The 27,928-nt window shown below is 39.2% G+C and overlaps 1 protein-coding gene across 1 annotated transcript in view; it reads right to left on the reverse strand.

Moving 5' to 3' along the window:
• Nucleotides 1-27,928, reverse strand: part of PDE11A (phosphodiesterase 11A) — a 430,189-nt gene that overhangs the window by 344,846 nt on the left and 57,415 nt on the right. Inside the window, exon 2 of the mRNA XM_005900797.2 lies at nucleotides 26,911-27,069. Coding sequence (XP_005900859.1) covers nucleotides 26,911-27,069 — 159 coding nt within the window. The remainder of the gene's footprint in view (nucleotides 1-26,910; nucleotides 27,070-27,928) is intronic.

Consider the following 27,928-nt stretch of genomic DNA (forward strand, 5'->3'; position numbering starts at 1 on the left):
CCTTGCTCAAAACTAACAAGAATCTTCCAGGTACACCAATGTTATGTGTGTTACACATAAAAACGTATCACTTCTGCTTACTTCTGAGAGATGCCCTGGCTAAATCAGCAAAAGAGGTTTGTCTATTAACTGTGCTGAAAGCCCCCTGCACATGCTAAACTTTTTGGTGAGCTCAGGGTCTGCTTCCATTGTTTTGCACAGCGTTCTTTTAAGTGGTCCTCAAAATCTGTCATACAGTCTCAAACAACTGATAGCTTTAGTGTCTCTCTTATGTCAAGGCTTCCCTGGTGGCTCAGATGGTAAAGAATCTTACTGCAATGCAGGAGACCCAGGTTCGATCCTTGGATCGGGAAGATCCCCTGGAGAAGGGAATGGCAACTCACTCCAGTATTCTTGCCTGGAGAATTCCATGGACAGAGGAGCCTGGTGGGCTGCAGTTCATGGGGTTGCAAAGAGTCAGACAGACTGAGCAACTAACACTTTCACTTATGTCAGAAAATACATAAGAATGACAATGCAAGCAATTCACTCTGCTTAAGAAAGATAAGCAATTCACTAGAGGCGTGGACAGCTTTCATTCCAATCCCAGAGAAGGGCAATGCCAAAGAATGTTCAAACCACCACGTAATTGCACTCATTTCACATGCTAGCAAGTTTATGCTCAAAATCCTTCAAGCTAAGCTTCAACAGTACGTGAAAAGAGAACTTCCAGATGTACAAGCTGGATTTAGAAAAGGCAAAGGAACCAGAGATCAAATTGGCAACATTCACTGGAGCACAGAAAAAGCAAGCAAATTTCAGAAAAAACATCTACTTCTGCTTCATGAACTATGCTAAAGCCTTTGACTGTGTGGATCACAACAAACTGTGGAAAATTCTGAAAGAGATGGGAATACCAGACCACCTGACCTGCCTCTTGAGAAACCTGTATGCAGATCAGGAATCAACAGGTAGAACTGGACATAGAACAATGGATTGGTTCAAAACTGGGAAAGGAGTATATCAAAGCTCTATACTGTCACTCTGCTAATTTAACTTCTATGCAGAGTACATAATGAGAAATACCAGGCTGGATGAATCACAATCTGGAATCAAGACTTCTGGGAAAAATATCAATAAACTCAGATATGCCGATGACACCACTATAATAGCAGAAAGAGAAGAACTAAAATGCCTCTTGATGAAGATGAAAGAGGAAAGTGAAAAAGTTGGCTTAAAACTCAACATTCAAAAAATTAACATTTTTTTGATCATGGCATCCAGTCCCATCACACTATGGCAAATAGAAGGGTAAGTAATGGAAACAATGACAGACTTTATTTTCTTGGGCTCCAACATCACTGTGGATGGTGACTATAGCCAGGAAATTAAAATACATTGCTCCTTGGAAGAAAAGCTATGACCAACCTAGACAGCGTATTAAAAACCAGAGATATCACTTTGCCAACAAAGGTCTGAATAGTCAAAGCTATGGTTTTTCTAGTAGTCATGTATGGATGTGAGAGTTGGACCATAAAGAAGGCTGAGCACCAAAGAACTGATGCTTTCAAACTGTGGTGCTAGAGAAGATCTTGAGAGTCCAAGGGACAGCAAGGAGATCAAACCAGTCAATCCTAAAGAAAATCAACCCTGAATATTCACTGAAAGGGCTGATGCTGAAGCTGAAGCTCCAATACTTTGGCCACCTGATGCAAAGAGCCGACTCATTGGAAAAGTCCCTGATGCTGGGAAAGACTGAAAGCAGGAGGAGAAGGGGACGACAGAAGATGAAATTGTTGGGTGGCGTCTTCGACTCAATGGACATGAGTTTGAGCAAACTCTGGGAGATGGTGGAGGACAGGGAAGACTGGCGTGCTGCAGTTCATGGGGTTCTCAAAGAGTCGGATATGCCCGATTGTCTGAACAACCAAAGAGACATGGAATGCTCTTATCTAAAGCAGTATCAATTTTTTATGTGGTTATAGGAAAAGCTATTAGTCACAGAACAGAATGAAAGAAGTTCAGAGGATTATTCTACCCAGGCTGAAATCTTCCTAACACACCTTGAGGCAAGCCCCAAATAAAAAAAGAAATGAAGACGCATTTCCTCTGTAAAACAGAGGATATTCTTTCTGTGAATTTCTTCATGCACAAACTTGCGGGGGCGGGGGGCAGGTATGCTGTTTACACAGTGGGGAAATGAATCCACAAACTGATCCACTGGGGCCAGAATCTTAACAGTTATACTTGTACATTGGCAAGATTCTTCATTATAGCTGATGCATTTCCCCACTTCGAGAGACAGCAGTGTTCCTAGTTGGCAGGTCACAAACTGTTCTAGCTCCCTGAATAGTGTTATTTGTTCTGTGAATTCTCAGTGAGTCACTGCCCCTCGTCCAAATTCCTCTGACCTGAGACTTGGGAGCACCAATCTAAATACCAGGAGTCCACTGAAATCCTCCAGCCTTCCCCCCATGCCAGAGAGACAGGGTGGATCAATGATACATTCTGGTTAAGATCGAATGTACTCAGATCACCATCACATCCTGGCAGCTAGAGATTCTTATATTTCCCAAAATCTACATTCAAAACAAAAACCTTTGAGAATTCCCAGCTTGTCACCTCATTCTGGCCATGAGACTTTTATACATATCACAATATTTCCCATCAGTTATCTTAAATCCTTGAAGGAATGAAATGGAGAAAGAGGGAGGGTGGGAGGATGGAGAGAGAGAATTTTGATTCAACCTAAAACATACACTGGGCTTCGCTGGTGGCTCAGTGGTAGAGAATCCGTCTGCCAATGCAGGAGTTGTGGACTTGATCCCTGGGATGGGAAGATTCTCTGGAGAAGGAAATGGCAACCCACTCCAGTATTCTCACCTGGGAAATCCCACGGACAGAGGAACCTGGCAGACTAAAGTCCCTGGGGTCACAAAGAGTCGGACACAACTTAATGACAATAATGACAACAAAACATCCACTGCTACAGTTTCAGCTTTAAAATATACATAGCATATATTTGTGTCAAATAATATATATAGTATACATATTTGATACATATATGTATTAAATAATGGACTTCCCCAGTGGCTCAGAAGTCAAGAATTCACCTGCAATGCAGAAGCAGGAGACTCGGGTTCAATCCTGGTTCGGGAAGATCCCCTGGAGGAGAGAGGGCATGTCAACCCACTCTGATATTCTTCCCTGGAGACTCTCATGGGCAGAGGAGCCTGGCAGGCTTCAGTCCATAGGGTCGCAAAGAGTCAGACACAGTGGGAGCAACTCAGCATACACGCAGGTATTAAACCACAGGCAAAAACTGACATTCTTCCTTGGGTAAACCTCACCCTAGCACCAAAGAAAATAGATGGGATGGAAGTAGCCTTAACCGTGTTAGTGAAAGCTCAGCCTGTCTGCACACTGGTGCCGAATCAAGCCCCAGAGATGGAGTTTGGGGTGAAGCAGAAAAGGATAGCTTTATTTGTTTTGCCAGGCAAAGGGAGACATATTGACTTGGCTTCTGCCTCAAAAAACTGTGTCTCTCAACTCCAGTGAACTTGATGAAGGTTTTTATAACAGTGGGTCAAGGTTGAGATCTCTGGCAAGATTGGGGTGTGAGCAGGGCTTGCACTCCCTTAGTCTCATCTCAGGTCCCCTAATCTTGATGAACTTCTCTGGTCCCTTTAATCTTGCCTCAAGTGATTTCTTGGCTGCTCCTTCATTGATAAGCAACTGTTCCAATCACCCCTTGGAACTCATGGAAGGTTATAATGGCTGGAGTTTTGCCTACAAGAAATGGAAGGCAGAATGCCGACTTGGTTTCACTTGCACAAACTACATATGGTTAGAACTCATGCACACATCTCAGAAGGAAACATAAATTCTTCCAATCAAATAACTGCTTTGACAACAAGAACTCACTTGTATCTTGAATTTTCTGCATCTCAGACATTACAATTCCACCTTCAGTGTCACAATTGTGACATTCAATTTACTTTTGCCTTTTAAATAATGATGTTGATCAATAACATAACTTGTTTTTTTATTTTAAAAATTTTCAGCAGAAAGTTTCAGTTATAAGTTCCTGGGGGAATAGTTTGAAAAAATATTTAAAATATAGGTTTATATTTGGAAATGGAAATATCGGTTACTGTTTCTGTAAAACAAACTTTCTTGTAAATGCTTATGAAGGCTTGAGTTTTTAAATGCTGCAAGACATCTATCTAAAGCAAAAGTGTTATCTTCTCCCTGTAAGTATCCTGTGTTTCTTTTTTAATTTGGTATATACTGGGGGCCACAGGGAAGGGAGGATACTTGGACCATAATGAAATCTCTTATTCTCAGCTTCAGATTGCATGAGACCTTAATTAAATTTCTAACTCTTCTCTAAATAACACATTTACACTTATAATAAAGCTCATTTATAGAAATGCTTTAGGGGGAGTATCTGATACCCTTTGGAGGTTTTCCAATTATAGTAGACTAAACAATATTTACTGCTTTTTTCCTAATTCCAAAATAATATGCCTAACATAATCTTAATAAAAATAGTAGAGAAAAAGTTAGAACTCAATCTCATTTATCAAGTGTCAACTGAATCCAGCAATATAACAAAACTCTGACTCACTACCAAATGGGATTCAAACCAGAAACAAAAGCAATATAAACCTGAAGCTTAAAAGCTTCCAAACAATAAATAAATTAATAAAGTGGAAACTAAAAATTTCCCAGAATTGGGAAGAGGATTAAGGTAGAACTAGATACCAGGGTGTCTGCTGGCTGTACTGTACTGCTGTACGTAGGCTCCCCTGTCCCTGGGATTCTCCAGGCAAGAACACTGGAGTGGGTTGCCATTTCCTTCTCCAATGCATGAAAGTGAAAAGTGAAAGTGAAGTCACTCAGTCGTGTCCGACTCCTAGCGACCCCCCATGGACTGCAGCCTACCAGGCTCCTCCGTCCATGGGATTTTCCAGGCAAGAGTACTGGAGTGGGGTGCCATTGCCTTCTCCGCTGCTGGCTGTAATTCTGTCAAAATGCCTGCATCAAAAACACCTGAATTGAAACGCTCTGTATAGACAGTTGATAAAGAGAAAGTACTAAAATATTCATATCATTCATACTATTTGCCTCTTCAATAAAATTTTGCCTCCTACTTACTCTTAACCTATTTCTACCAAAATTTTTACTTCTCATGGTTCTTAAGAGTACATTCGTATAGAGTTTTATTCCAAACATCTTGTCAGCATCTCTGCGTGCTCAGTCATGTCTTATTTTCTGTAACCCTTTGGACTGTAGCCCACCAGGTTCCTCTGTCCATGGGACTTTTCAGGCAAGAATACTGGAGTGGGTTGCCATTTCCTCCTCTAGGAGATCTTCCCCACCCAGGGATCTAACCTGCATCTCTTACACTGCAGGATTCTTTACCTGCTGAGTCATCAGGGAAGCCCACTTTATTCCAATGGTTCATTTTATTCTTAAATACATTGTGTTAGCCATCAAAAATCAACAATCACCAGTAGACAATTAAATAGCTGTAGCTCACTTTCAAACTTTTTAAGGCAAGCAGGCTATGATTCCCAAAACAGTTTTTGAAGAATCCTCGGTTTGACATGATCCAACTTTGATCTATCCAAATATCAGCTTAAAAGCATCAGAAATATGCCAACCTAGAATCTCCCCAGAGTGTTTTGACATAATTTCAGCAAGACTGAGATTGTCATAGAACATGACAATATGTAATTTACTTCAATATTGACTACAGAATAGAGATTTCTTTTCTTAATTTCTTCTTTTCATTCTCAACCTCTGTGGCTGAAATACAGATTCTTCACAAACTCTTTTTATTGTGGAAGCAGAAACACTGTAGGCTCCAACATCTGTGAGAAGACAGGCACAGAAGCGCTTGGGAGACATACTGTGTGTGCATGCGTGCATGCCTGTGTGCTCGGCCACTCAGTCATGTCCAACTTTTTGAGACTCCATCGATTGTATCCCACCAGGATCCTCTGTCCATGTAAATCTCCAGGCAAGAATACTGGAGTGGGTTGCCATGCCTTCCTTCAGGGGATCTTCCCGACCCTGGAATGGAACCCACATCTCCTGCGTCTCCAGCATTGGCAGGCAAATTCTTTACCACTGAGCCACCTCCACTGACTTGCTATTGTGGCTCCAGACACTCCTCAACCAGGATTTTCCTACCTATAAAAAATGGGGCTACACCATGGGATGTTGCTGGCCAAAGAACCGCAGAGTTGAATGGGAACATCACTGTAGTCTGACCCTCTGCCCATAGGCAGCTGAACATCTGCGTGGTATAGAATAAGGCCCAGGAACACTAGAGTTTCAAGACAGAGTCAGGGCCCAGCTCTACTGTTTTCAATTGTGTGATCTGGGCAAATCATTTTAAATTTCTCACATATTCTTTTTCAAGTTGTAAAATAAGAGTTCAAACAAAAACAATTTCTGAGGTATCTTTACTTTCTGTGATTTTCATACACTCAGAGCAGATGGTTCTTAACTATTTTCCAGTAAGAATGTACCAGGGAAGATTCTTATGTCACCTTTATCTTTTTAACAAGCTCATCGCATGTCTTAACGTGAAAACCTGATTCCATTGTTATGATTTTCCCTTTCCTACTGATTGGTAAGTGGTATATTCTGGCATATGAAATGGCACCATTGCTACAATTAACCCATTTCTACTCTTTGCTTTGAGTTCTCCTCTTTCTTAGTAGTGGTGGTGGCGGTTTAGTTGCTAAGTTGTGTCCGACTCTTGAGACCCCATGGACTGTAGCCTGCCAGGCTCCTCTATCCATGGGATTCTCCAGGCAAGAATACTGGAGTGGGTTGCCATTTCCTTCTCCAGGGGATCTTCCCAACCCAGGAATTGAACCGAGGTTTCCTGCACTGCAGGCAGATTCTTTACCGACTGAGCTATGAGGGAAGCCCTTTCTTAGTAGTAGGAATAGTCAATTTGCTGTTTACAAAAAATGACAAGCCAGGCAAAAGGAGAGGAAACAACACTGACCTCCCAATTCCACTATTAACTTCTTACTAGACAAGACAGGCTTCAGTTACCTCAACTATAATAAAAAGTTTCACAGTAATCTTACCTATCTCATAAGAATACTGACAGGATCATATGAGTTAATACATGGGTGAAGATTAAAGTGTCTATAAATATAAATTTTGATATTATTATAATGATTGATACTTTCTAAGATAGTAAATGTAACAAACTATATACCTGGCATGTATTCTACCATCTTCCAGTCAATGACTATTTTTCTAAATATAGCACCAGACACACAGGTCTATCTGTTGGATAAGCACTCTGCCTTTAGAGCCCATAACAAGTGCAATACAAAGATTTTATATCATTGAACCATGAAGGGCAGAGAGTATTTCTCCAAAGTATTTTTCTGGGAATATCTGTGAAGGATCATCTTCCAAGTGAATGGCTGTGACCTTGTACTTCCAGCACAAATGGACCTGTGTTTTATATACTGGTCCTAGAGAAGATGCAATTGCAAGAAGGAGAATGACTTATTGCTTTGTGTATGGCAGGGGGAACAATAATCCTTGTTTAACCCAATGATCTGTGCATAATTTTCCCCCTGGCAACAATCTGAAGACAAGAAAGAACTAAGCAGTTTAGTTTCCAGTTTTCTTGTACTTAAGAAATTCATGTGTAGATCAGAAGTTTGCCATGATTTGTACAGTCTTCTTGTTCATAACTGGATGGGTCCTTAGTTTGTAAAACAATGGAAACATCCACGGTAACAAGTCATAAACATTGGGATCAAATCTTAAAACAACTGGCATTTTGGATCTAGAGAAAAATGAATTTGCCTTCAGGCTTAAGAAGACAAAAATTCCTGTCACCCTGTCTCACAGGTTAAGAGAATAGTAACTGCAAACCCTCCATCATGTTCCATGATTATCCAGTGTACGAGGGTATCATGTCAAACTACTAAGTTGAGACTTTAAAATACATTTAGTCAAACATTGAAAAGGAGCAATGGACACTTAAAGGTTCCTCAAGGGTTGTGATTCTCTGTCTTCATGATGGGGGAGAATAATTCAAGGCTTATTTTGAAGCCTCATCCTGTATTTGAAAGTAGAAATGTGTACAAAATACCTAAAAGAAACTTCAATTATACTAAACAAAACAAAACAAAAAAAGCCACTGGGAAATTGTGAAAAAATTGAGTCAGTATGAAAGGATTTGTAAAATTACTCAGAAACACTTTTTTTTTAAGAGACAGAAAAAAAAAAAAAAGATATGGATATGTTTTTGGAAATGAAATTAACCAAATCACTAAGCACTGAAGATGGAGTTAAGACTTCTCAGATGCTATGGGGTATACAATTACAGAATGCTATTAAACCCTGGGTGGCACCTTTAAAGAAAGGTATTGATTTCCCAGTGACTCAGTATATGCTACAGACAAGTAAGTCTTCCAAAACACCAAACACATTTTTCAGACAGACAAAGCATGTTTTGGCCTTTTGATGGTGTCAATTAATTCTATTGAGGAATCATTTTAAATTCTCTCCAGTGAGAGACTTTCATGATTGCATTTTAGTTCATTTAAACCCCTTTTCAAGAACTGTGTCTAATAGACCTTCAGAGCATCTCTGGGCAGCTCTAACTTATATAACCTCATTTTTCAAAATTGTTCATTACTTTCTCCCGCTCGTAACATGCTCTCACTCCTACCTGGGGCCTCCCAGGGGGTACTTTGCTGCCTGCTTTTGTAATACAGCAGCACTTACCTTTGAGATTTTTTTCTCATTTCTAAACGGAGTATGCAGAATATGAAGGGGATGGGGGCAATGCTCCTCAACATTGTTGATTGGCAATGGAATCAGAATCTGCCAGGGAAAATAGCCTGTAATCATATCTAGCCAGGATATTATCCAGGGTACATGAGGGAAAAATAAAAGGAAATAATGGAAAATGACAAAAAGAAATGGCTTCATTTCCACCTCCAATACAGAAAAGAAGAAAAGGAAAAAAATAAACAGCCAGGTATATTTTAAAAATCAAAATACACTGTTAAAAATCATGAAATATGCTACAAAGTCATCTTCTATTTGAAATTTTCCAAGAAGGAATACAACGTAGCTTCTTTAAACAGAATATTCCATAATTTTGCTAAACATAGAAAAAACCCTCTAAAGTAGGCTGCAGGGTAATTTACTCTGGAACACCTCTCTTCTCTGCTCACTGAAACTGAACACTACTGTATTTGCAAATTCTGGCTTGAAGCACAACTTTTTGTAAAGCATGAGAACTGATCCTCAGCTCCTTTTCATCCTTGGGGTAGGGGAGAAATACATTAAAAACCATAACTTTAAAATGTTTTGTTATTTGTCAGTGAAAACATAAAAATGGGATAAAAGGAAAATATTAAATTATCTACTTCAGAGTTGAATGTATTCAAAGTAATCATTAAAATAATAATAATAATTCCTATAACTCAGCCTGTTCGTTTTCTATATTTCTTACAGACATAAAGCTCAAACTCTGTTTCAGGTATTCATGAAAAGCTAAAATGCCACAAGCCAATGTAATTTAGAAATAATGTTTCACTCAATAACACACTCTCCTCCAAATGTATTAAGTATGCAGACTCTCAAATTTATTAAACATCCCTACACATGCATCAGATATAGCACAATCTGTGTGTTTATGAGTCTCTGAAGTGAAGATGACACAATAAGAAAATAACAACCACCCACCAAGAATCTCCACATGCCACGTGGACATGCACACAAGTCAGGTGATCCTGGACACATTATTAAAATCTCTCATAGTCAGTTTTCCCATCCATAAAAAGTGAAAGTGAAAGTCACATCCAACTCTTTGCAACCCCATGGACTATATAGTCCACGGAATTTTCCAGGCCAGAATACTGGAGTGGGTAGCCTTTCCCTTCTTCAGGGGATCTTCCCAACCCAGGGATCAAACCCAGGTCTTCCACATTGCAGGTGGATTCTTTACCATCTGAGCCACAAGGGAAGCCCAAGAATACTGGAGTGGGTAGCCTATCCCTTCTCCAGCGGATCTTACTGACTTAGGAATAGAACAGGGGTCTTCTGCATGGCAGGCAGATTCTTTGCCAACTGAGCTATCAGGGAAGCCCATCCATAAAATGACAATAATAATAATTACCCAAAGGTTTGCTGCGGATTAAATGAGATACTGAATACAAACCATGTATCACAGAGTAATAGTTTCTGTTATTGTCTTGTTTAAGAAGAAAACCAAACACTGAGAGACAATGCATGCTCTTTTAAGGTCTATAATTTGCCTTAAGTTCTTTAGCAGAGATACTGTGAAAATACGTGTGCTTGTAGAGCAGACTAGGTTTAAAATGCTATGAGGGAACAGACAGTTGCCCTTTCAAGGATTTATGCTTCAGGAATAATCAGAAAATCATACTCAAATGTGGTTACCAAAAGCGCTCCAGCGATCTCTGTTGTTGTTGTTTAGTTGCTAAGTTATTTCTGACTCTTCTGTGACCCCATGGACTGTAGCCTGCCAAGCTCCTCTGTCCACGACATTTCCCAAGCAAGTATACTGGAGTGGGTAGCCATTTCCTTCTCCAGGGGATCTTCCTGATTGATTCAGGGATCAAACCCATGTCTCCTGCATTGGCTGGTGGATTCCTCACCACTGAGCCATCAGGGAAGCCCCTCCAGAGATCTTTACCTACCATCAATAGTGCGGGTGGGATGAATTGAGGGAATAGCATTGAAACATGTATATTACCATATGTGAAATAGATCGCCAGTCCAGGTTCGATGCATGAGACAGGGTGCTCAGGGCTGGTACACTGGGATGACCCTGAGGGATGGGATGGGGAGGGAGGTGGGATTGGGGTTCAGGATGGGGGACACATGTACACTCATGGCTGATTCATGTGAATGTATGGCGAAAACCACTACAATATTGTAAAGTAATTAGCCTCCAATTAAAATAAATAAATTAATTTACAAAACAAAAAATAGTGTAGGGCTTTTACCAGTATTAGAAATGGACTTTCACTGGTGAAATTAGTAGCTTGTTAATCAGCACAATGGATATTAGATATGGACTCTAATTATGAAACTAGTAATATTCAAGATATGTATATTGGTAATAATATTCTAAAGACCCCTCAACACTTGTATTAATAAGATAAAAATCTAGCAAATTCCAAAGGTGATGTATCCTTAGGGACAGACTCTGAGGCTGTCCAATCCTGCCACTGGGTCAAAGGGTCTGGCCGCCTGATACCCACCACAAGAGCTACCAGATTCTACTTCTGACACAGTGCCAGTGGTATTTAGAGTACCTAATAAACTGTGGAAAATTCTGAAAGAGATGGGAATACCAGACCACCTGACCTGCCTCTTGAGAAACCTATATGCAGGTCAGGAAGCAACAGTTAGAACTGGACATGGAAAACAGACTGGTTCCAAATAGGAAAATAAGTACGTCAAGGCTGAATATTGTCACCCTGCTTATTTAACTTATATGCAGAGTACATCATGAGAAATGCTGGGCTGGAAGAAGCACAAGCTGGAATCAAGATTGCCAGGAGAAATATCAATAACCTCAGATATGCAGATGACACCACCCTTATGGCAGAAAGTGAAGAGGAACTAAAAAGCCTCTTGATGCAAGTGAAAGAGGAGAGTGAAAAAGTTGGCTTAAAGCTCAACATTCAGAAAACTAAGATCATGGCATCTGGTCCCATCACTTCATGGGAAATAGATGGGGAAACAGTGGAAACAGTGTCAGACTTTATTTTGGGGGGCTCCAAAATCACTGCAGATGGTGATTGTAGCCATGAAATTAAAAGACGTTTACTCCTTGGAAGGAAAGTTATGACCAACCTAGATAGCATATTCAAAAGCAGAGACATCACTTTGCCAACAAAGGTCTGTCTAGTCAAGGCTATGGTTTTTCCAGTAGTCAAGTATGGATGTGAGAGTTGGACTGTGAAGAAAGCTGAGTGCCGAAGAATTGATGCTTTTGAACTGTGGTGTTGGAGAAGACTCTTGAGAGTCCCTTGGACTGCAAGGAGATCCAACCAGTCCATTCTAAAGGAGATCAGTCCTGGGTGTTCTTTGGAAGGACTGATGCTAAAGCTGAAAATCCAATACTTTGGCCACCTCATGCGAAGAGTTGACTCATTGGAAAAGACTCTGATGCTGGGAGGGATTGGAGGCAGGAGGAGAAGAGGACGACAGAGGATGAGATGGCTGGATGGCATCACAGACTCAATGGACGTGAGTCTGAGTGAACTCCGGGAGTTGGTGATGGACAGGGAGGCCTGGCATGCTGTGATTCATGGGGTCCCAAAGAGTCGGACACGACTGAGCAACTGAACTGAACTGAACTGAAAACAAAGAGCGCTTGAATTTCATGAAACTTACTAAATAGGGTATAGGAACTATTTGACCCAAGGAGTAGGCAATGGCACCCCACTCCAGTACTCTTGCCTGGAAAATCCCATGGACAGAGGAGCCTGGAAGGCTGCAGTCCGTGGGGTCGCTGAGAGTCGGACACGACTGTGACTTCACTTTCACTTTTCACTTTCATGCATTGGAGAAGGAAATGGAAACCCACTCCAGTGTTCTTGCCTGGAGAATCCCAGGGACGGGGGAGCCTGGTGGGCTGCCGTCTATGGGGTCGCACAGAGTTGGACACGACTGAAGCGACTTAGCAGCAGCAGCAGCCAATACATTTTGTTAGATAAATGTCTTTTTATGTAGCAGATTTTGGTCTGAGACCTGTAAAAACAAGTAGCAAAGTTGTAGGAAAGCAGTCATCTCCTATCAACTGCAAGCTTCGGGCAGCTATTATGATGTATTTAAAAACTATTACAAATAAACTAGTAGTTGTGTGTGATCAAATTGGCTTAGGTCAGTTTGCATTATGATGGTCTCTCTTCTAGTTAAAAAAACATGTTCACTTACCAATGGCTAATTAATTCTTGTGAAATACATGCACACACAGAATAATCAAAGAAGTCTGAAATAAAGTGAAATCAGAAATCAAAGGAATGCAATTTTTAGAAATTATAATATTGAAGCTGGTGAAGTTTCAGTGAGTTGATATACTGCTATTGGCATTATATATTAATACAATTTTCTGGGAGAAAATGGGTGAAATGTATCAAGAATATTAAAAAGAAATTCCACAAACGAGCACATGAAAAGATCCTCAACATCAGCCATCAGGACAAGGCAAATCAAAACCACAATGAAACACTAGTTCATACCCAGTAAAATGACTAAAATCAAAATGACAGGTGCTAGGAAACTGGTCAACCACATATAAAAGAGTGAAACTAGAACACTTTCTAATATCTTACACAAAAATAAACTCAAAATGGATTAAAGACCTAAATGTAAGATCAGAAACTATAAAACTCTTAGAGGAAAACATAGGCAGAACACTCTGACATAAATCACAGCAAGATCCTCTGTGACCCACCTCCCAGAGTAATGGAAATAAAAACAAAAATGAACAAATGGGATCTAATTAAACTCAAAAGCTTTTGCAAAATGAAGGAAACTATAAGCAAGTTGAAAAGGCAACCTTCAGAATGGGAGAAAATAATAGCACACGAAAAAACTAACAAAGAGTTAATCTCCAAAATATACAAGCAGCTCATGCAGCTCAATACCAGAAAAATGAACAACCCAGTCAGAAAGTGGGCAAAAGAACCAAACAGACATTTCTCCAAAGAAGACATACAGATGGCTAATAAACACATGAAAAGATGCTCAAAGTCACTCATTATTAGGGAAATGCTAATAAAAAACAATGAGTTACCATCTCACGCCGTTCAGAATGGCCACCACCAAAAAGTCTACAAACAATAAATGCTGGCGAGGGTGTGGAGAAAAGGGAACCCTCTTACGCTGTTGGTGGAAATGCAAACTGGTACAGCCACTATGGAGAACACTGTGGAAATTCCTTTAAAAACTGGAAATAGAACTGCCATGCAACCCAGCAATCCCACTCCTGGGTATACACACCAAGGAAACCAGAATTGAAAGAGACATAGGTACCCCAGTGTTCATTGCAGCACTGTTTACAATAGCTAGGACATGGAAGCAACCTAGATGTCCATTGGCAGATGAATGGATAAGGAAGTTGTGGTACATATACACAATGGAATATCATTCAGCTATTAAAAGGGACACATCTGAGTCAGTTCTAATGAGGTGGACGAAACTGGAGCCTATTATACAATGATTGAAGTGAGTCAGAAAGAGAAACACAAATACTGTATATTAATGCATATATATGGAATTTAGAAAGATGGTAACAATGATCCTATATGCAAGGCAGCAAAAGAGACACAGACATAAAGAACAGACTTTTGGACTCTGTGGGAGAAGATGAGGGTGGGATGATTTGAGAGATTAGCATTGAAACATGCATATTACCATATATAAAATAAAATAGATGTCCAGTGCAAGTTCAACGCATGAAGCAGGGCACTCAAAGTCGTTGCTCTGGGACAACCCAGAGGGATGGGGTGGGGAGGGAGGTGGAAGCAGGGTTCAGGTTCACAGTGCGCCTGTGCCTAATTCCTGTCGAGGTATGGCAAAAACCATCACAACATGTAAAGTAATTATCCTCCAATTAAAATAAATTAATTTTTAAAAAGTATTGCCAAGGATCTGGAGAAATTGGAATAGTCATACATTGCTGGTGGAAATGTAAAAATAGTGCTGCCAGTTTGGGAAAGTGTCTGGTAATTCCTCAGAAGGTTAAACATTAGAGTTACCATATGGCCCAGCAATTCTCTTCTTAGATTTGTCTCCAAGAAAAATGAAAACATATGTTCACACAAAAACTTGTATGTGAGTGTTCACAGCAGCATTATTCATAATAGTCAAGAAGTGGAAACAACTCAAACGTTCATCAACTGATGAATGGATAAATAAAATGTGGTATGTTCATGCAATGGAGCATTATTTAGGCACAAAAAGAAATACTAATAGTACAGATAAATGCTACAACATGGATGAATCTTGAAATCATTATGCTCAGTGAATGAAGCCAGCCAAAAAGGACCACACACTGTATGGCTCAATTTACATAAATTGCCCCCAATTGGCAAACCCATAGAAACAGAAGGTAGACTGTCAGTAGCCTAAGACTAAAAGAGCTGGGAGCAAATGGAAAGTGACTATTAATGGACATGGGGTTGCTTTTGGGGTGATTAAGGCATCCTACATTTGAATGTGGTGATAGTCACAGATCTCTGCAAATATACTAAAAGCCATTGACTTGAGCACTCTAAATGGGTGAATTGTGTGGTATGTGAATTACATCCCAATAAGGTTTTTATTAAAAATTAACGTTCAAAAGAAACAAAGGCAAAAAACAAACGTGACCTATTTAAAATTTAAAAGCTTTCACACAGCAAAGAAAACCATCAACAAAATGAAAAAGAAAAACTACTGAATGGAAGGAAATATTTGCGAATGATGTGACCGATAATGGGTTAATATCCAAATATACAAACAGCTCACACAACTCCATATCAAAAAAAACAAATAACCTGATTTATTAATAAAAATGGGTAGAAGACCTGAAAAGAAAATTTCCCAAAGAAGACATACAAATGGCCTACAAGTGCATGAAAAAATGCTCAACATCCTTAATCATCAGAGAAATGCAAAACCACAAGATACTGCCTCACATCTGTCAGAAAGGTCATCACTAGAAAGACCACAAATAACAAATGTTGGTGGGGATGTAGAGGAAAGGAAAGTCCAGTGCACTGTTGGTGGGACTATAAATTGGGGCAGCCACTGTGGAAAAGACTATGACATTTCCTCCTCAAAAAATCTATAGAACTACTGGATGACCCAGCAATTATACTGCTTGATATGTGTGCAAAGAAAATGAAAACAATAATGCAAAAAGATACACACACCCTAATGTTCATAGGAGCATTATTTATAATAGCCAAGATATGAAAACAAGCCAAGTGTTCATCAACAGATAAATGGATAAAGAAGATGCGGCACGTTGGCCATAAAAAAGAATGAAATTCTGCCATTTGCAACAATATGGATGGACCTAGAGGGAATTATTCTTAGTGAAATAAGTAGACAGAGAAATACAAATACTGTATATATCGCTTATTTTTGAAATCTAAAAAATAAAATAAATGAATGCATATAACAAAACAGAAACCAACTTACAGATGCAGAGAACTAGTGGCTGCCAGAAGGAAGAGGAAGGGGGAAGGGGCAAGACAGGGGTTTGAGACTGAGAGATACAAACTACCATTACGAAATAAATAAGCAACAAGGATATATCGTACAGCACAGGGAAATATAGCCATTATTTTTGTAATAACTTTAAATGGAGTATCATCTATTAAAAACACACTGAATCACTATGATGTACACCTGAAACTAACATATTATAGATCAAATATGCTTCAATTTTAAAAAAATCTCACACTCAAAAAAGAAAAACAAAAAACTACCTGAACCAGTAATCCTAAATTTGAACCGTAGAAAATTGTAAATGTTTTTGACCTACAAAATAGCGATTTAATGTAGCTATCCCATGATGAATCCTAGATTTATTTATAAAAAGTTCATTAGTTATAATTTTATTATAACATGATTTTGGAAAAAACTTAAATGCTGAGGGATGATTAATAAATCATTGCATAATTACATGACAGAAGATAATGATACATAGGAATTGTGCCTTGAAAAATCAAAGCACAATAAAATGTCATGCATACTTTATAATGCTTTATTTGTAAGTAAAAATAAAGAAATATAAGGAAATACATCAACAATATTAACAATATTCTGTCTGCAAATTAGGATGATAGGTGATTTTATTTTTTTAATATTTGTACTTTAAAAATGTTAGTATTACTTTTATAATTAGAAAATAATATTATCATGAAAGGAAAGGAAAATAAACCAAGAAAGACAAATATGCTCAGATCAAAGGTAGTCATTTGGAATTATATTCTTTTTTTAATTAAAAAGAATTTGACTTAAGTTTTCAAATTCCAATTTAAGTATTTCATCATTCTAAGGTGAAAAAAGTAACCTTGTTCTTTTATTCAGACAACAAAACACTACTTATTCAAAGATATTATGTCTTAATTTGAAATCTCCAGTAAACAAGAATTCACAACACCCTGTTCTAGTTCTTTAATAATCATTCTTCTTTCCAACAAGTGCTTATTTAATTCTAATCTGTGATTGCATATCACTCTCCTTTATCCAAGCCCTGTATAAATCTGAGATAGAGTTTATGAGACAGTTTTATTTTATTTTTTTGTCATTTTGCACTTTTAGAAGTGACTTCACTATAAGACTGTTTCATAACCTGCCAAATATTAAAAGCAATGGACATACTGGTCTCTGAAAATCAGAATACCCTGAACTCCTCTCAGCCTTCCACCTTTTCCTCCCATGTGCCCCAGAGTCCTGTCTGTCCAGCACTATATGTCAGCAGCCTGACCATGTCAGGTCAAGATCATCACATTTTCATAACTTCTCCAATTCAGGTGATGGTAAATTGATCCTGTACTTACAGCTCGATACCCATGAGAAGATGCAGTACCAAGATATCTGAGGTGAACGTAATGGACAACACTTTTCTGTACTTCAAGTGCTTAAGGCAGCCTAGAGGGACACACATCTTGAGTGAACATCTGAAGTTTAGAGGGAAAAGAGATTCAGTTGAGGAGTCCATCACAGTTTACCATAGGTACTGAAGAGAAAGCTTTGGCTCAAATCTTGCTCCAGCCTAGTGAAAGATCCTATTGTACTGCAAACATTTTAATCTTACCTAAACTTAATTCAGCACAGTCGTATGAATAAAAGTTACAGGAAAAAAATGGTTGAATTACCTTAATTATAAGAATTATATTTCTAATCACTACTTGAAGTTATATACTCACATATTTACTTTGTTTATTGTCTGTCTATGGAGAAGGCAATGGCACCCTACTCCAGTACTCTTGCCTGGAAAATCTGATGGGCAGAGGAGCCTGGTGGGCTACAGTCCATGGGGTCACGAAGAGTCGGACACGACTGAGCGACTTCACTTTCATTTTTCACTTTCATGCATTGGAGAAGGAAATGGAAACCCACTCCAGTGTTCTTGCCTGGAGAATCCCAGGGACGGGGGAGCCTGGTGGGCTGCGGTCTATGGGGGTCGCACAGAGTCGGACACGACTGAAGCGACTTAGCAGCATACCATAAGAATGTAAATTCTGAAAGGGCAGGAATTTTTGGCTCTTATTAAGCAGTTTAACCCCCATACTTGGAACAGAGCCTCAAACATAGTAGTATTTACTAAGTAGACACTCAATAAGTAGTGAATGAATGCATAGCTCTTTCACAATGAAACATCATTTGGCCATTAAAAATGATGTTCGGATTAATGACCATTCAAAATCCCTCTGATTCTGCATTGTAACAGTTACAGCCCTGTAACTTACTTAGTTCATTTATTTATATCTTGCTCATTCAGGTCCCTGCTAAGTGCAAACTACCGAACAAGGTTCTGCAAAGTATATGGAAAGAGACAGAAAGGGCAAGCACTTATCATCTCCTTGGTAACTCTTAGAAATACAAAAAGAGAAGCTCAAAAAGGAGGAAGTTACAAAAGCCAACATATGACACTGTAATTTTTGCAAGGGACATGTATATCTGCCAACATACCAAACATTATTTGCATCTGAAATACAAAATACACTATGTAGGTATTGTCTTTAATTTTGTCAACTGGTGTGTCATTGATTTTCTTAGCTCCTAAATATTTAGTCATTATATCTTTGCTCAATGAATGGTTAGTTAAAATCCAACTGCAATCACTGGGGTCATCTGAAAAAAAATGTTAAACTATAAAACATTAGGAACTACTATTAAGGAAAAATAATAATCACTTTTGGAATAGTGCCTACTTAAGATGACAGGATTTGACTTAAACCTTGAAAGAGGATGAAGAAGAGAAGAATTTCGTGCAGTCAGATAAGAATACAAGTAAAGGTATGGGAGTAGGAAACACATGACCAAACTGGGGCAGAGTGACCAGTTTTTTAGAGCAATAACCCTTAATCTGGGCCCCAGCAGGCAGACTCCCATTCTTACCCCACCATTAGATCCTGCCTAAGGATAAGGCAGAGAATAGTGCTGAAAGTCTGGGACAGTTCTCCAATAGGAAAAAACGCCCTTAAATTTAACCAGAGTTCTGACAGTTACTCTATTAGTAATAGTTTTTTTCTTGTAAATCTTGTTTATTTCTGAAATCCTCAGTCAGATTTAGTCCAGGGAATACACAGAACATAAAACAGGTCTCTGAAGCTCTGTAGCTTCACAGTGATCACCTAGGACCTGGATAATAGATGTTAAAAGGCAAATAGTACAGTGACTAACAGCTTGAATGTAGATAAGACAGTACAATTAACAAGCTGTATTATTCAATCCACATTTTTCCAGGATTGAAATCTTATTAATGAAATATAACTTGAAATCAAGAGCTGTATTCCAAAACTTTTTAAACCTTTTGTCAAACACTGATTTTTTCATTCTAATTTTATTGCAACAGTTTTGAAAATCTAACTTAATTGGACTATAGACAGGAAACAGGGGGAAATGAGATGAGGACCAAAAGGCCACATGTTCAAATTAGTTCGTTTGAACTACTGCTCGTTCAGTATTTGGGTATCTAAACGATAGCGCAGGATTACGAGAAAACACATAAACCTGCCTAGCAGAGTTATGGAGAAGGCAATGGCACCCCACTCCAGTACTCTTGCCTGGAAAATCCCATGGACAGAGGAGCCTGGTAGGCTGTGGTCCATGGGGTCGCGAAGAGTCTGACACGACTGCGCGACTTCACTTTCACTTTTCACTTTCATGCATCGGAGAAGGAAATGGCAACCCACTCCAGTACTCTTGTCTGGAAAATCCCATGGACGGAGGAGCCTGGTAGGCTGCATGCAGTCCATGGGGTAACGAAGAGTCAGACACAACTGAGCAACTTCACTTTCACTTTTCACTTTCATGCATTGGAGAAGGAAATGGAAACCCACTCCAGTGTTCTTGCCTGGAGAATCCCAGGGACGGGGGAGCCTGGTGGGCTGCCGTCTATGGGGTCGCACAGAGTCGGACACAACTGAAGCGATTTAACAGCAGCAGCAGCAGCAGCAGCAGAGTTATAATACCACTAGCCACACATGTAACAAGGTTTTTTAAACACAATGATTTGAAAAGCACTTTTGAAAAGTACCTTCATAGAGAAACTAACTCTTTATAGGATGATAGAAGAAACCTGTCCATCTTCACTTCCTTAAGTTGATTTTATTAAACTGACTAGTAATTTGGGGATTGTCTATTATGGCAGAGTTGGAGCTTACAGACACATCTAAAGGCTTTCTGAAAAAAAAATCAATTCTATACCACACCAACTCCATGCAAGACAAACATCTGCGAGCTGCCTCCACTCTTCTGGGACCACCAATTTGTTACCCCTATCAGCGTGATGTATCAACATCCTTCTGCCCCACTAATGTGAACTTTAGTACCTTTAGCACCGTTGATATCTCACCAGGCTCCTAAACATTAGCCTTCATAAAACCAGGAACAATTTAAAAATGTAAGATCAAGAGCTTATGAAATCCTCACTCTGTCTGACTGTGGCTGTCTCAGGCCTGTTGCAAATAACAAAACTCCAGCTTCTGCAAGAGCTAATAAGACTCATTAGCCTTATCCATGCACCATCCTCAACACCAGTTGGCAGGGCAGCATCACCCGTAACAAGTTCTTGGAATGTGGCCAGTCCCAGGGCAGGCTAACTCGGATGGCTATACCCCAGCTCTGCAGGGTATCTGAACATGCTGGCACGAAGAAGAGCAGCAGGGTAGCTGAACACTCTGAACGACAAGCTGGAGAAAAGTGATCACAGGCTAAAGAAACCCTGTGAGATAAGCCAGAGAAGGACTTCAAGCCACAACTTCTTATAAGATGGTCGTTGGAAAGTTGTCAGAAAGCATTTAACAGGAGGCTTCCTGTGTGCTGTTTTGGATCTGTCAGGAATTCTCTGCTCCTTATTAATTCCTGAATATTCAGGAATTAAGAAGGGAAGCAAGCCTCTCCCGGGACTGAGGAATCCAGGCATTTCCTTCATTAGCGTTTCTATATGGTGATAAGTACCCTCTTCCTTCTTGTGAACCATACGGTAAAAGTGATTGTTTACAAATCTCTCTCTTTAATATGGATTGCCTATGTTTTGTAAGTCTGGAATTTTAATCTTTATCTTTGCTGAGAATAACTACTTTGTAAGACAGTATATATGCCCACACCATGTTGATTAAAACACCTTTGCTCCATCAGAGCTCTGGTCCCCGTGTCTTTCTTTCTCTCTCTCTCTCTTTCAGGCTGATCCCCTGGAGCGCAGAGGCTCTCTGAGTTCACTTTCCTGCCCAGGCTTCTAAGACCCTCTTGAGAAGGTGCTCTGTGCCTTCACCCCATCGAGAGGGTGCCCGAGGCCTCCGTGAACAGAGCAAGCCCCGTGCAGGGGCTTTATTGGCTTTCTGTGTAAACCAAGGAATATCAGCCTCTTTCTCTCCTTTACTTTCTTATCATCGACTCTGGACCACCAGGTTCCGGTCAATTAAAGGACCTCAACAGAAAATAACTGCAATGGACATATTCCTCACTCAACAATGCCATAATAAACAGCTCCTCTGGGGCTCAGTTAATGACAAGCTAGGAAGGGCGGGTAAGAGCCCATGCTTATTTCCATACCCCAGGTTTCCTCTGTTGTGCCCATACATCTTGAGACATCCCAGATATTTGCTCCCATCCAGGTCTCATTATTTTATTTTGCAAGATAACACCTACTTTTACTCACTCAGGAATAAGGAAGTGATCAATTAATTGGATGCAAGGAGTCTAATCATACCACCTCAATCAGCTAGTGTATATGTATCACAGAAAAACAGGAACATATGCTGGAAATCATGAAGTGAACCAGGAAATTCTGATCATCTCTTGGGTATGATTTACCTGTAGGTGCACTAGCAACATGAATTGCCAAACTAATAATTTGCCATTATGTAACTTAAATTGTTAAATTATGTGCATGTGGTAGATTATATCTCATACAAACCCTGACCATAACTGATAACATTATTGCTAATTATGCAAGAACTTTAAATAACATGATGATTTAAAATAATTGAAAGCGAAGTTTTTAGGCAGAGCCAGGATAACCATCTGTCAGGTAGATTCCTGCTTTGGATGAGGACAGGGGTTGTAGGAAAAGGACTTGATGACCTTTCTGGGGGCCACCATCGAATATTACATGATACAGCACAGTCACTGAAGCATACGCATGTATAGAGTATAAGAAACACAATAGGATCCCATGCACGATTATGTTAGAGATGTAAATAGGCTAGAAATGAATGTACCACATTTAATTTTTAATTTATCCCAGGCAAATAACTTACCAATTCTCATATGGCAAAATGTGTTGGAATTACACCAAACATAACACAGCTGATAGTCTCCAGAAGTTGACATTTTAAGATATCAGGATATACAAATCACATTATGCTAAATGTGCAATAAATTTACCGCTATGCATATGAATGATGACATAGCAGTTATATGTATAAACTAAAATAACAAATAGAGTTCAAATTTTATTCATTTGGATTGGAGTAGATGGTGAGATTTCAGCTCATTATTGATAAGAGCTTTGCATCTATCATCTACTTAACTCCTCACAACAACCCCAGGAGGTCCTGAGGCTAGGAGGAATTGGCCTTAGCAGAAGGTCATTCTGCTAATCCGTGCCAGGCAAAGACTTGAACCAGCCTGGAAGGTCATCTGATCTGTGCCCCTCACCAACAGTGAACACTGCACTTTTGCTTCCCTCCCTTGTCTCCTTACTTGTAGGCAACGATGAAAATTTTGCTGCTGGAGTTGATACTGGTAAATGTGGGAGGAGGTTCTCTGAAGGCTGCCTGGCAGACTAAGGAAAACTAATTTGAGTTTTTAAATGTGAATTGAACAAAGTTGGCAGGTGTCTGTGAGGAGAGGTATGGGTATGCTGCTCCCTTTATAAATGGGCTCAATATATCTGAAAGCTATTTGATAACTTGAAATAAGAGCTATAAAACTTTTCTTGCTCTTTGACTCAGTAATTTCAGTCTCTGGAATACACCTCAAGGAAATAACACAAAAGAAAATGGTAATTTGTTCAAGATGTTCATTCAGGAGTTATTTGTCTTAGTGAAAAACTAGAAACAACCCAAATTTACAGTAATAAGACAAGAACTAAGCAAGCTAGATTATATAGACAAAGAAGAAAATTCATAATCCCTAAAAATGGCAAATGAAGGCTACATTTGTATGTGGACACATACGTAAGAAATAACTTTAAATTAGAAAGTAGAATACAAGTTGGTATAAGTATAATCTTGTACAATCAAGTAAAACAGTATGTGTATAAACAATCATACAAGAGGACTGTAAATTTATAAAGAAGTATAGCCCTCATTTTGTTGTTGAAATTTGGACAGTGGAACTGGCACATAGATTGTGCTTAATAAAAACTTACAGACTTATATTATACAAAGGTAATCCTTTAACTAAGACCTGACTGTATCTCACATAGATTAACATTGCTTCAGTACAAGCTAATCTTTTGCGAAGACTTACCAAGTGCTAGGTTCTCTTCCAAGTTCTTTCCTTGTATTTTCTCATTTAATTCCCCTATTATCTCAGGAGATAAGTATTTTTATTATATTCTCTCCTAAAAGGAGGAAATTGGAGCACAGAGAAGCTAAGTAACTTGCCCAAGGCTACACAGGCTATGGCAGAGTTCAAATTTCAACCCAAGGACACTCGTCCCCTGGAGGAGGAAATGGCAACCCACTCAGTATTCTTGCCTGCGAAATCCCATGAACAGAGGAGCCTGGTGGGCTACAGTCCATGGGGTCACAAAGAGTTGGACGTGACTGAGCACCCAAATCACCGCCACGCTCCCTATCTGGCCTGTATGACCCATTGGGCCACAGTGTTTTCTCTTACATGAAAAAAAAAAGTATCTAGATCTTATTCTGTCCTGTTAATCATTTCTAGAATTTATTTTCTGCTTTTCTTCCTCCCTGCTCCTGTTTGGTTTATTCTAGAATTCTTGTGGTAAATAACAATCACCAGATACAGCATTTGAGATAAAAATATTCTCCATCTAGTTGTCACTGTAATAATATAACCTATGTGCCCTAGGTGATTGATAGAGGTTTCTTTCCAAGAAGTGAGACTTGGGTAAGGGTTTTTAATCAGGTGAGGAAACTGTGGAGCCTGGAAAATAAAATGCTGCTGCTACTGCTGCTGCTGCTGCTGCTAAGTTGCTTCAGTTGTGCCTGACTCTGTGCGACCCCATAGACGGCAGCCCACAAGGCTCCCCCGTCCCTGGGATTCTCAAGGCAAGAACACTGGAGTGGGTTGCCATTTCCTTCTCCAATGCATGAAAGTGAAGAGTGAAAGTGAAGTGGCTCAGTCGTGTCCAACTCCTAGCGACCCCATGGACGGCAGCCTACCAGGCTCCTCCGTCCATGGGATTTTCCAGGCAAGAGTACTGGAGTGGGGTGCCATTGCCTTCTCCAAAATAAAATGCTACTTACATTTAAATTTCTTTAAATTTAGTAAATTTCTTACATTTAAATGTAAGAAATAAGCTGTCTGGGAATAAGTGACAAATATAGAGGAACACTTTGAAACTCTTTGGGAATTATGTTTACATTTGTTAGTTTCTTATACTTTGCAAAGTGTTTGCTAGTGATGACCTTATTAAGCTCTCATGCTGTAAAATGGTAGACAGTCTAGTTGACCAAACAGGAAACTGAAAGTCAGAGTTTAAGTGGCTCACCCAAAGCAGGCTACTTGTCCTTAGCCAGGCTGAAGCTTGGGCCTAGCCCTCATTCTCAGCAGAGCAAAGCACTGATGCTGTTCTAGACAGGAACAAGGCCCTCTGCAGACCTTCCCTTTCAATTATCCAGAGTTTATGAAGTCCTAGATTCTAAGTACAAATCCACTGAGAAAAGTCCAGAAAATAAATCTAACATAAATGGAATCAGAGATGAGAATTAAATATATAACGGAATCCTCTTAAATGAAGGAGACAGAGTCAAAGCAAGACTAATATTTGTGTATAAACTCAACTATTTGGGAGATGCTATTACGTTTGGAAAAACCAAACTCAAATCCTCCTATAAGTCCTTTTTATGTCCCTGTGAAAGTTGCTCAGTTGTGTCTGATTCTTTGTGACCCCACAGACTGTGGCCCGCCAAGCTCCTCTATCCATGGAATTCTCCAGGCGAGGACTCTGGAGTGGGTAGCCATTCCCTTCTCCACTGTATATTCCCATCCCAGGGATTGAACCTGTGTCTCCTGCTTTGCAGGCAGATTCTTTACCATCCAAGCCATCAGCGAAGCCCATAAGTCCTTATAGGAGGTATATTATTATAAGACTGTCATCTTTGGTACAAAAGGAGCAAAATAAAATGTTTGTTCTATCTGCACATCCACGGAAATATTTGCATAGTGAATGAGGTAGATTACATTTTATGGGTTCCTAAACGGCATCACCTTCTCACCTAGCTTTGTCTTAAAAAAGCTTTCTTCAGAGGTCCGATCAGAGACCATCTCCTCCAGGAAGCCTCTTCAGAGTCTTCGAGGGAGCCTCGCTCTCCCTTTCCTAGGCACTCACAGCAGTCCTAGAATATCTAATTGCTGACCTCCCCTTCTTCCTTGTGCAGACCACGCAGCACAGCACGTCTGGAATTTACCTTTGCTTCTCATGGCCCAACACAAGTACTCTGCACCCTGTAGCTGATTATTGAATGGGTAAGACCTTGCCTGAGGTCCTATCACACAGTAAGACTTTATCAGCCTTTCCTGGGATTTGGGCTGTGTAAATCTGACTAGACAAATGACCTCTCAATAAAAGACTCTCTTAAAAGTCTTTTTCCTTATAATCATATTTTATGTTGACCTTCTATACCAGAACATTTGTATTAATTTAATGCATTAGTAATCAGCACTGGCAAACAGCAATCTCACAGCCAGAAGGTTAAATTATAAAGTGCTTTTTAGAATCAAACAGGAGTATGGCCATCATAAACCTAAACAAATTAACTTGAGGTTTGCTTTTACCACAGATTTTATAAATATTCCACCAGGTTCTATTCAACATGAATGGAAAGAGATTCGAAGCCAGAACCTCAGCTCTTTGAAGCGCTCTCTTTTAAAATGAGCTGGTGCAGAAAATACTGGTGAGAAAATTCAACATTTCAGAGCAAAAAGTACATCATTTCTACCAAGGTCAGCTGCTCTTCAGGGACAAAAATAATGTCCTTTTTATTAGCAATTTGGAATAACAATTAAATAACATTCATTTTATTGAGATTTTTATAGAAGAACTGAGAAAATAATTCTTCACAGTGGTTATAAAAATATAAGAAAAGGGCTGAGTTTCTGAAACATAGTAATCTTTTTATCTCCCCTATCTTCCCTTGGGCTGTGTGTGCTGGTATTATGATCCTCAATTAAAAAGCTTATTTATAAAGAATATAAAGATTAGGGAATAACAAGAAGACTACTGGGGATTGCAATGAAAAGCAAGTTAAGGTGAAGACGAAGTAATTATTTTCAATTATACTACATTCTATGATATGGCAAAAAAAAAGCTCCCATTATATTTCATATAATAGGAGAAAAAGTTATTTGATTCATGAATGGTCTAATCCAACAGCTATTCGCATAATTCCTGTCCTTTTCAGGGAGAATAGCAATCAGTGATCAAGAAGAAAAGTACAAATCACAAAATACGCGCAGTCTTACTTTTTCATCATCTTCAGTAAATGGAGCACCCTCAGGAATCTTATTGATCGCTTGGGCCACGCCGATGATCTCACCGTCACTGCTTCGGATAGGCATGCACAGTAATGACTTTGTCTTGTACCCAGTTAGCTTGTCGATTTCATCATTGAATCTTCGATCCTAAAAATAAGACAAGAGAGGGCATTAATTGCATGTGCCTTGTTGTCAAGAGGGAGAGAGAAGTGTATTTTTGTCTATTTCTGCGTATAAGAACTTATTGTTGGGAATGTCACCTCACTGATTTTTAATAACAAGAACAGATTTGATTGCATGTTGAATTCACCAAAGGAGTATAAATGAAAACAAATCACCCCCATAGTTGTTCCCCATGGTAAACGAAAAGAGAAACTTTAAACCCCACCACAACAACATATCCAAACTGGGGGAGCGGGAAGTGTTTTTTATAGAACTTCACACTATGCTATTTACTAAAATATGTTATTTCACATAGACAACTGGCTACAAAGTATTATATACGAAAAATACATAATAAATTTATTAAGTATTATGAAAAAATGCAGAAAAGCACTACTTTTTTTCCAGTCAAATGATCCTGTGGGAAAAAAATAGAATGTATGAGCCCATACTGATACTTTTTAAATACTTTAAAAAATGTTTTTAATATAATGGGGAGGAAGGAGGTAACAGGTTTCTTTACAGAATGTTAGCTAAAAACACGGAAGAAATGATAAAATTATACAATACCTATTTTGCAACTACCAATGCAATAATGGATACAAGCAAGAATCATTAATCAACGATGCCAATCAAGATGCCAATACCATTAGGTGAAAAATTACTGTTAAACAAGTTATTCACTTAGTCTCAAAGTGCTATCCCACAGATTCCTCATTAAATTCAAAGAGGAAAAGATGTCTTTTTATTAAAAGATCTGATGGACATAAGATTTAAAAAATGATCAAACTTACCATCACCATTAATGGGACAAAATAGCACCATGTGCCTCCCTGATGTGGTG

Source organism: Bos mutus, chromosome 2, assembly GCF_027580195.1.
Source record: "Bos mutus isolate GX-2022 chromosome 2, NWIPB_WYAK_1.1, whole genome shotgun sequence".
NCBI lineage: Eukaryota > Metazoa > Chordata > Mammalia > Artiodactyla > Bovidae > Bos > Bos mutus.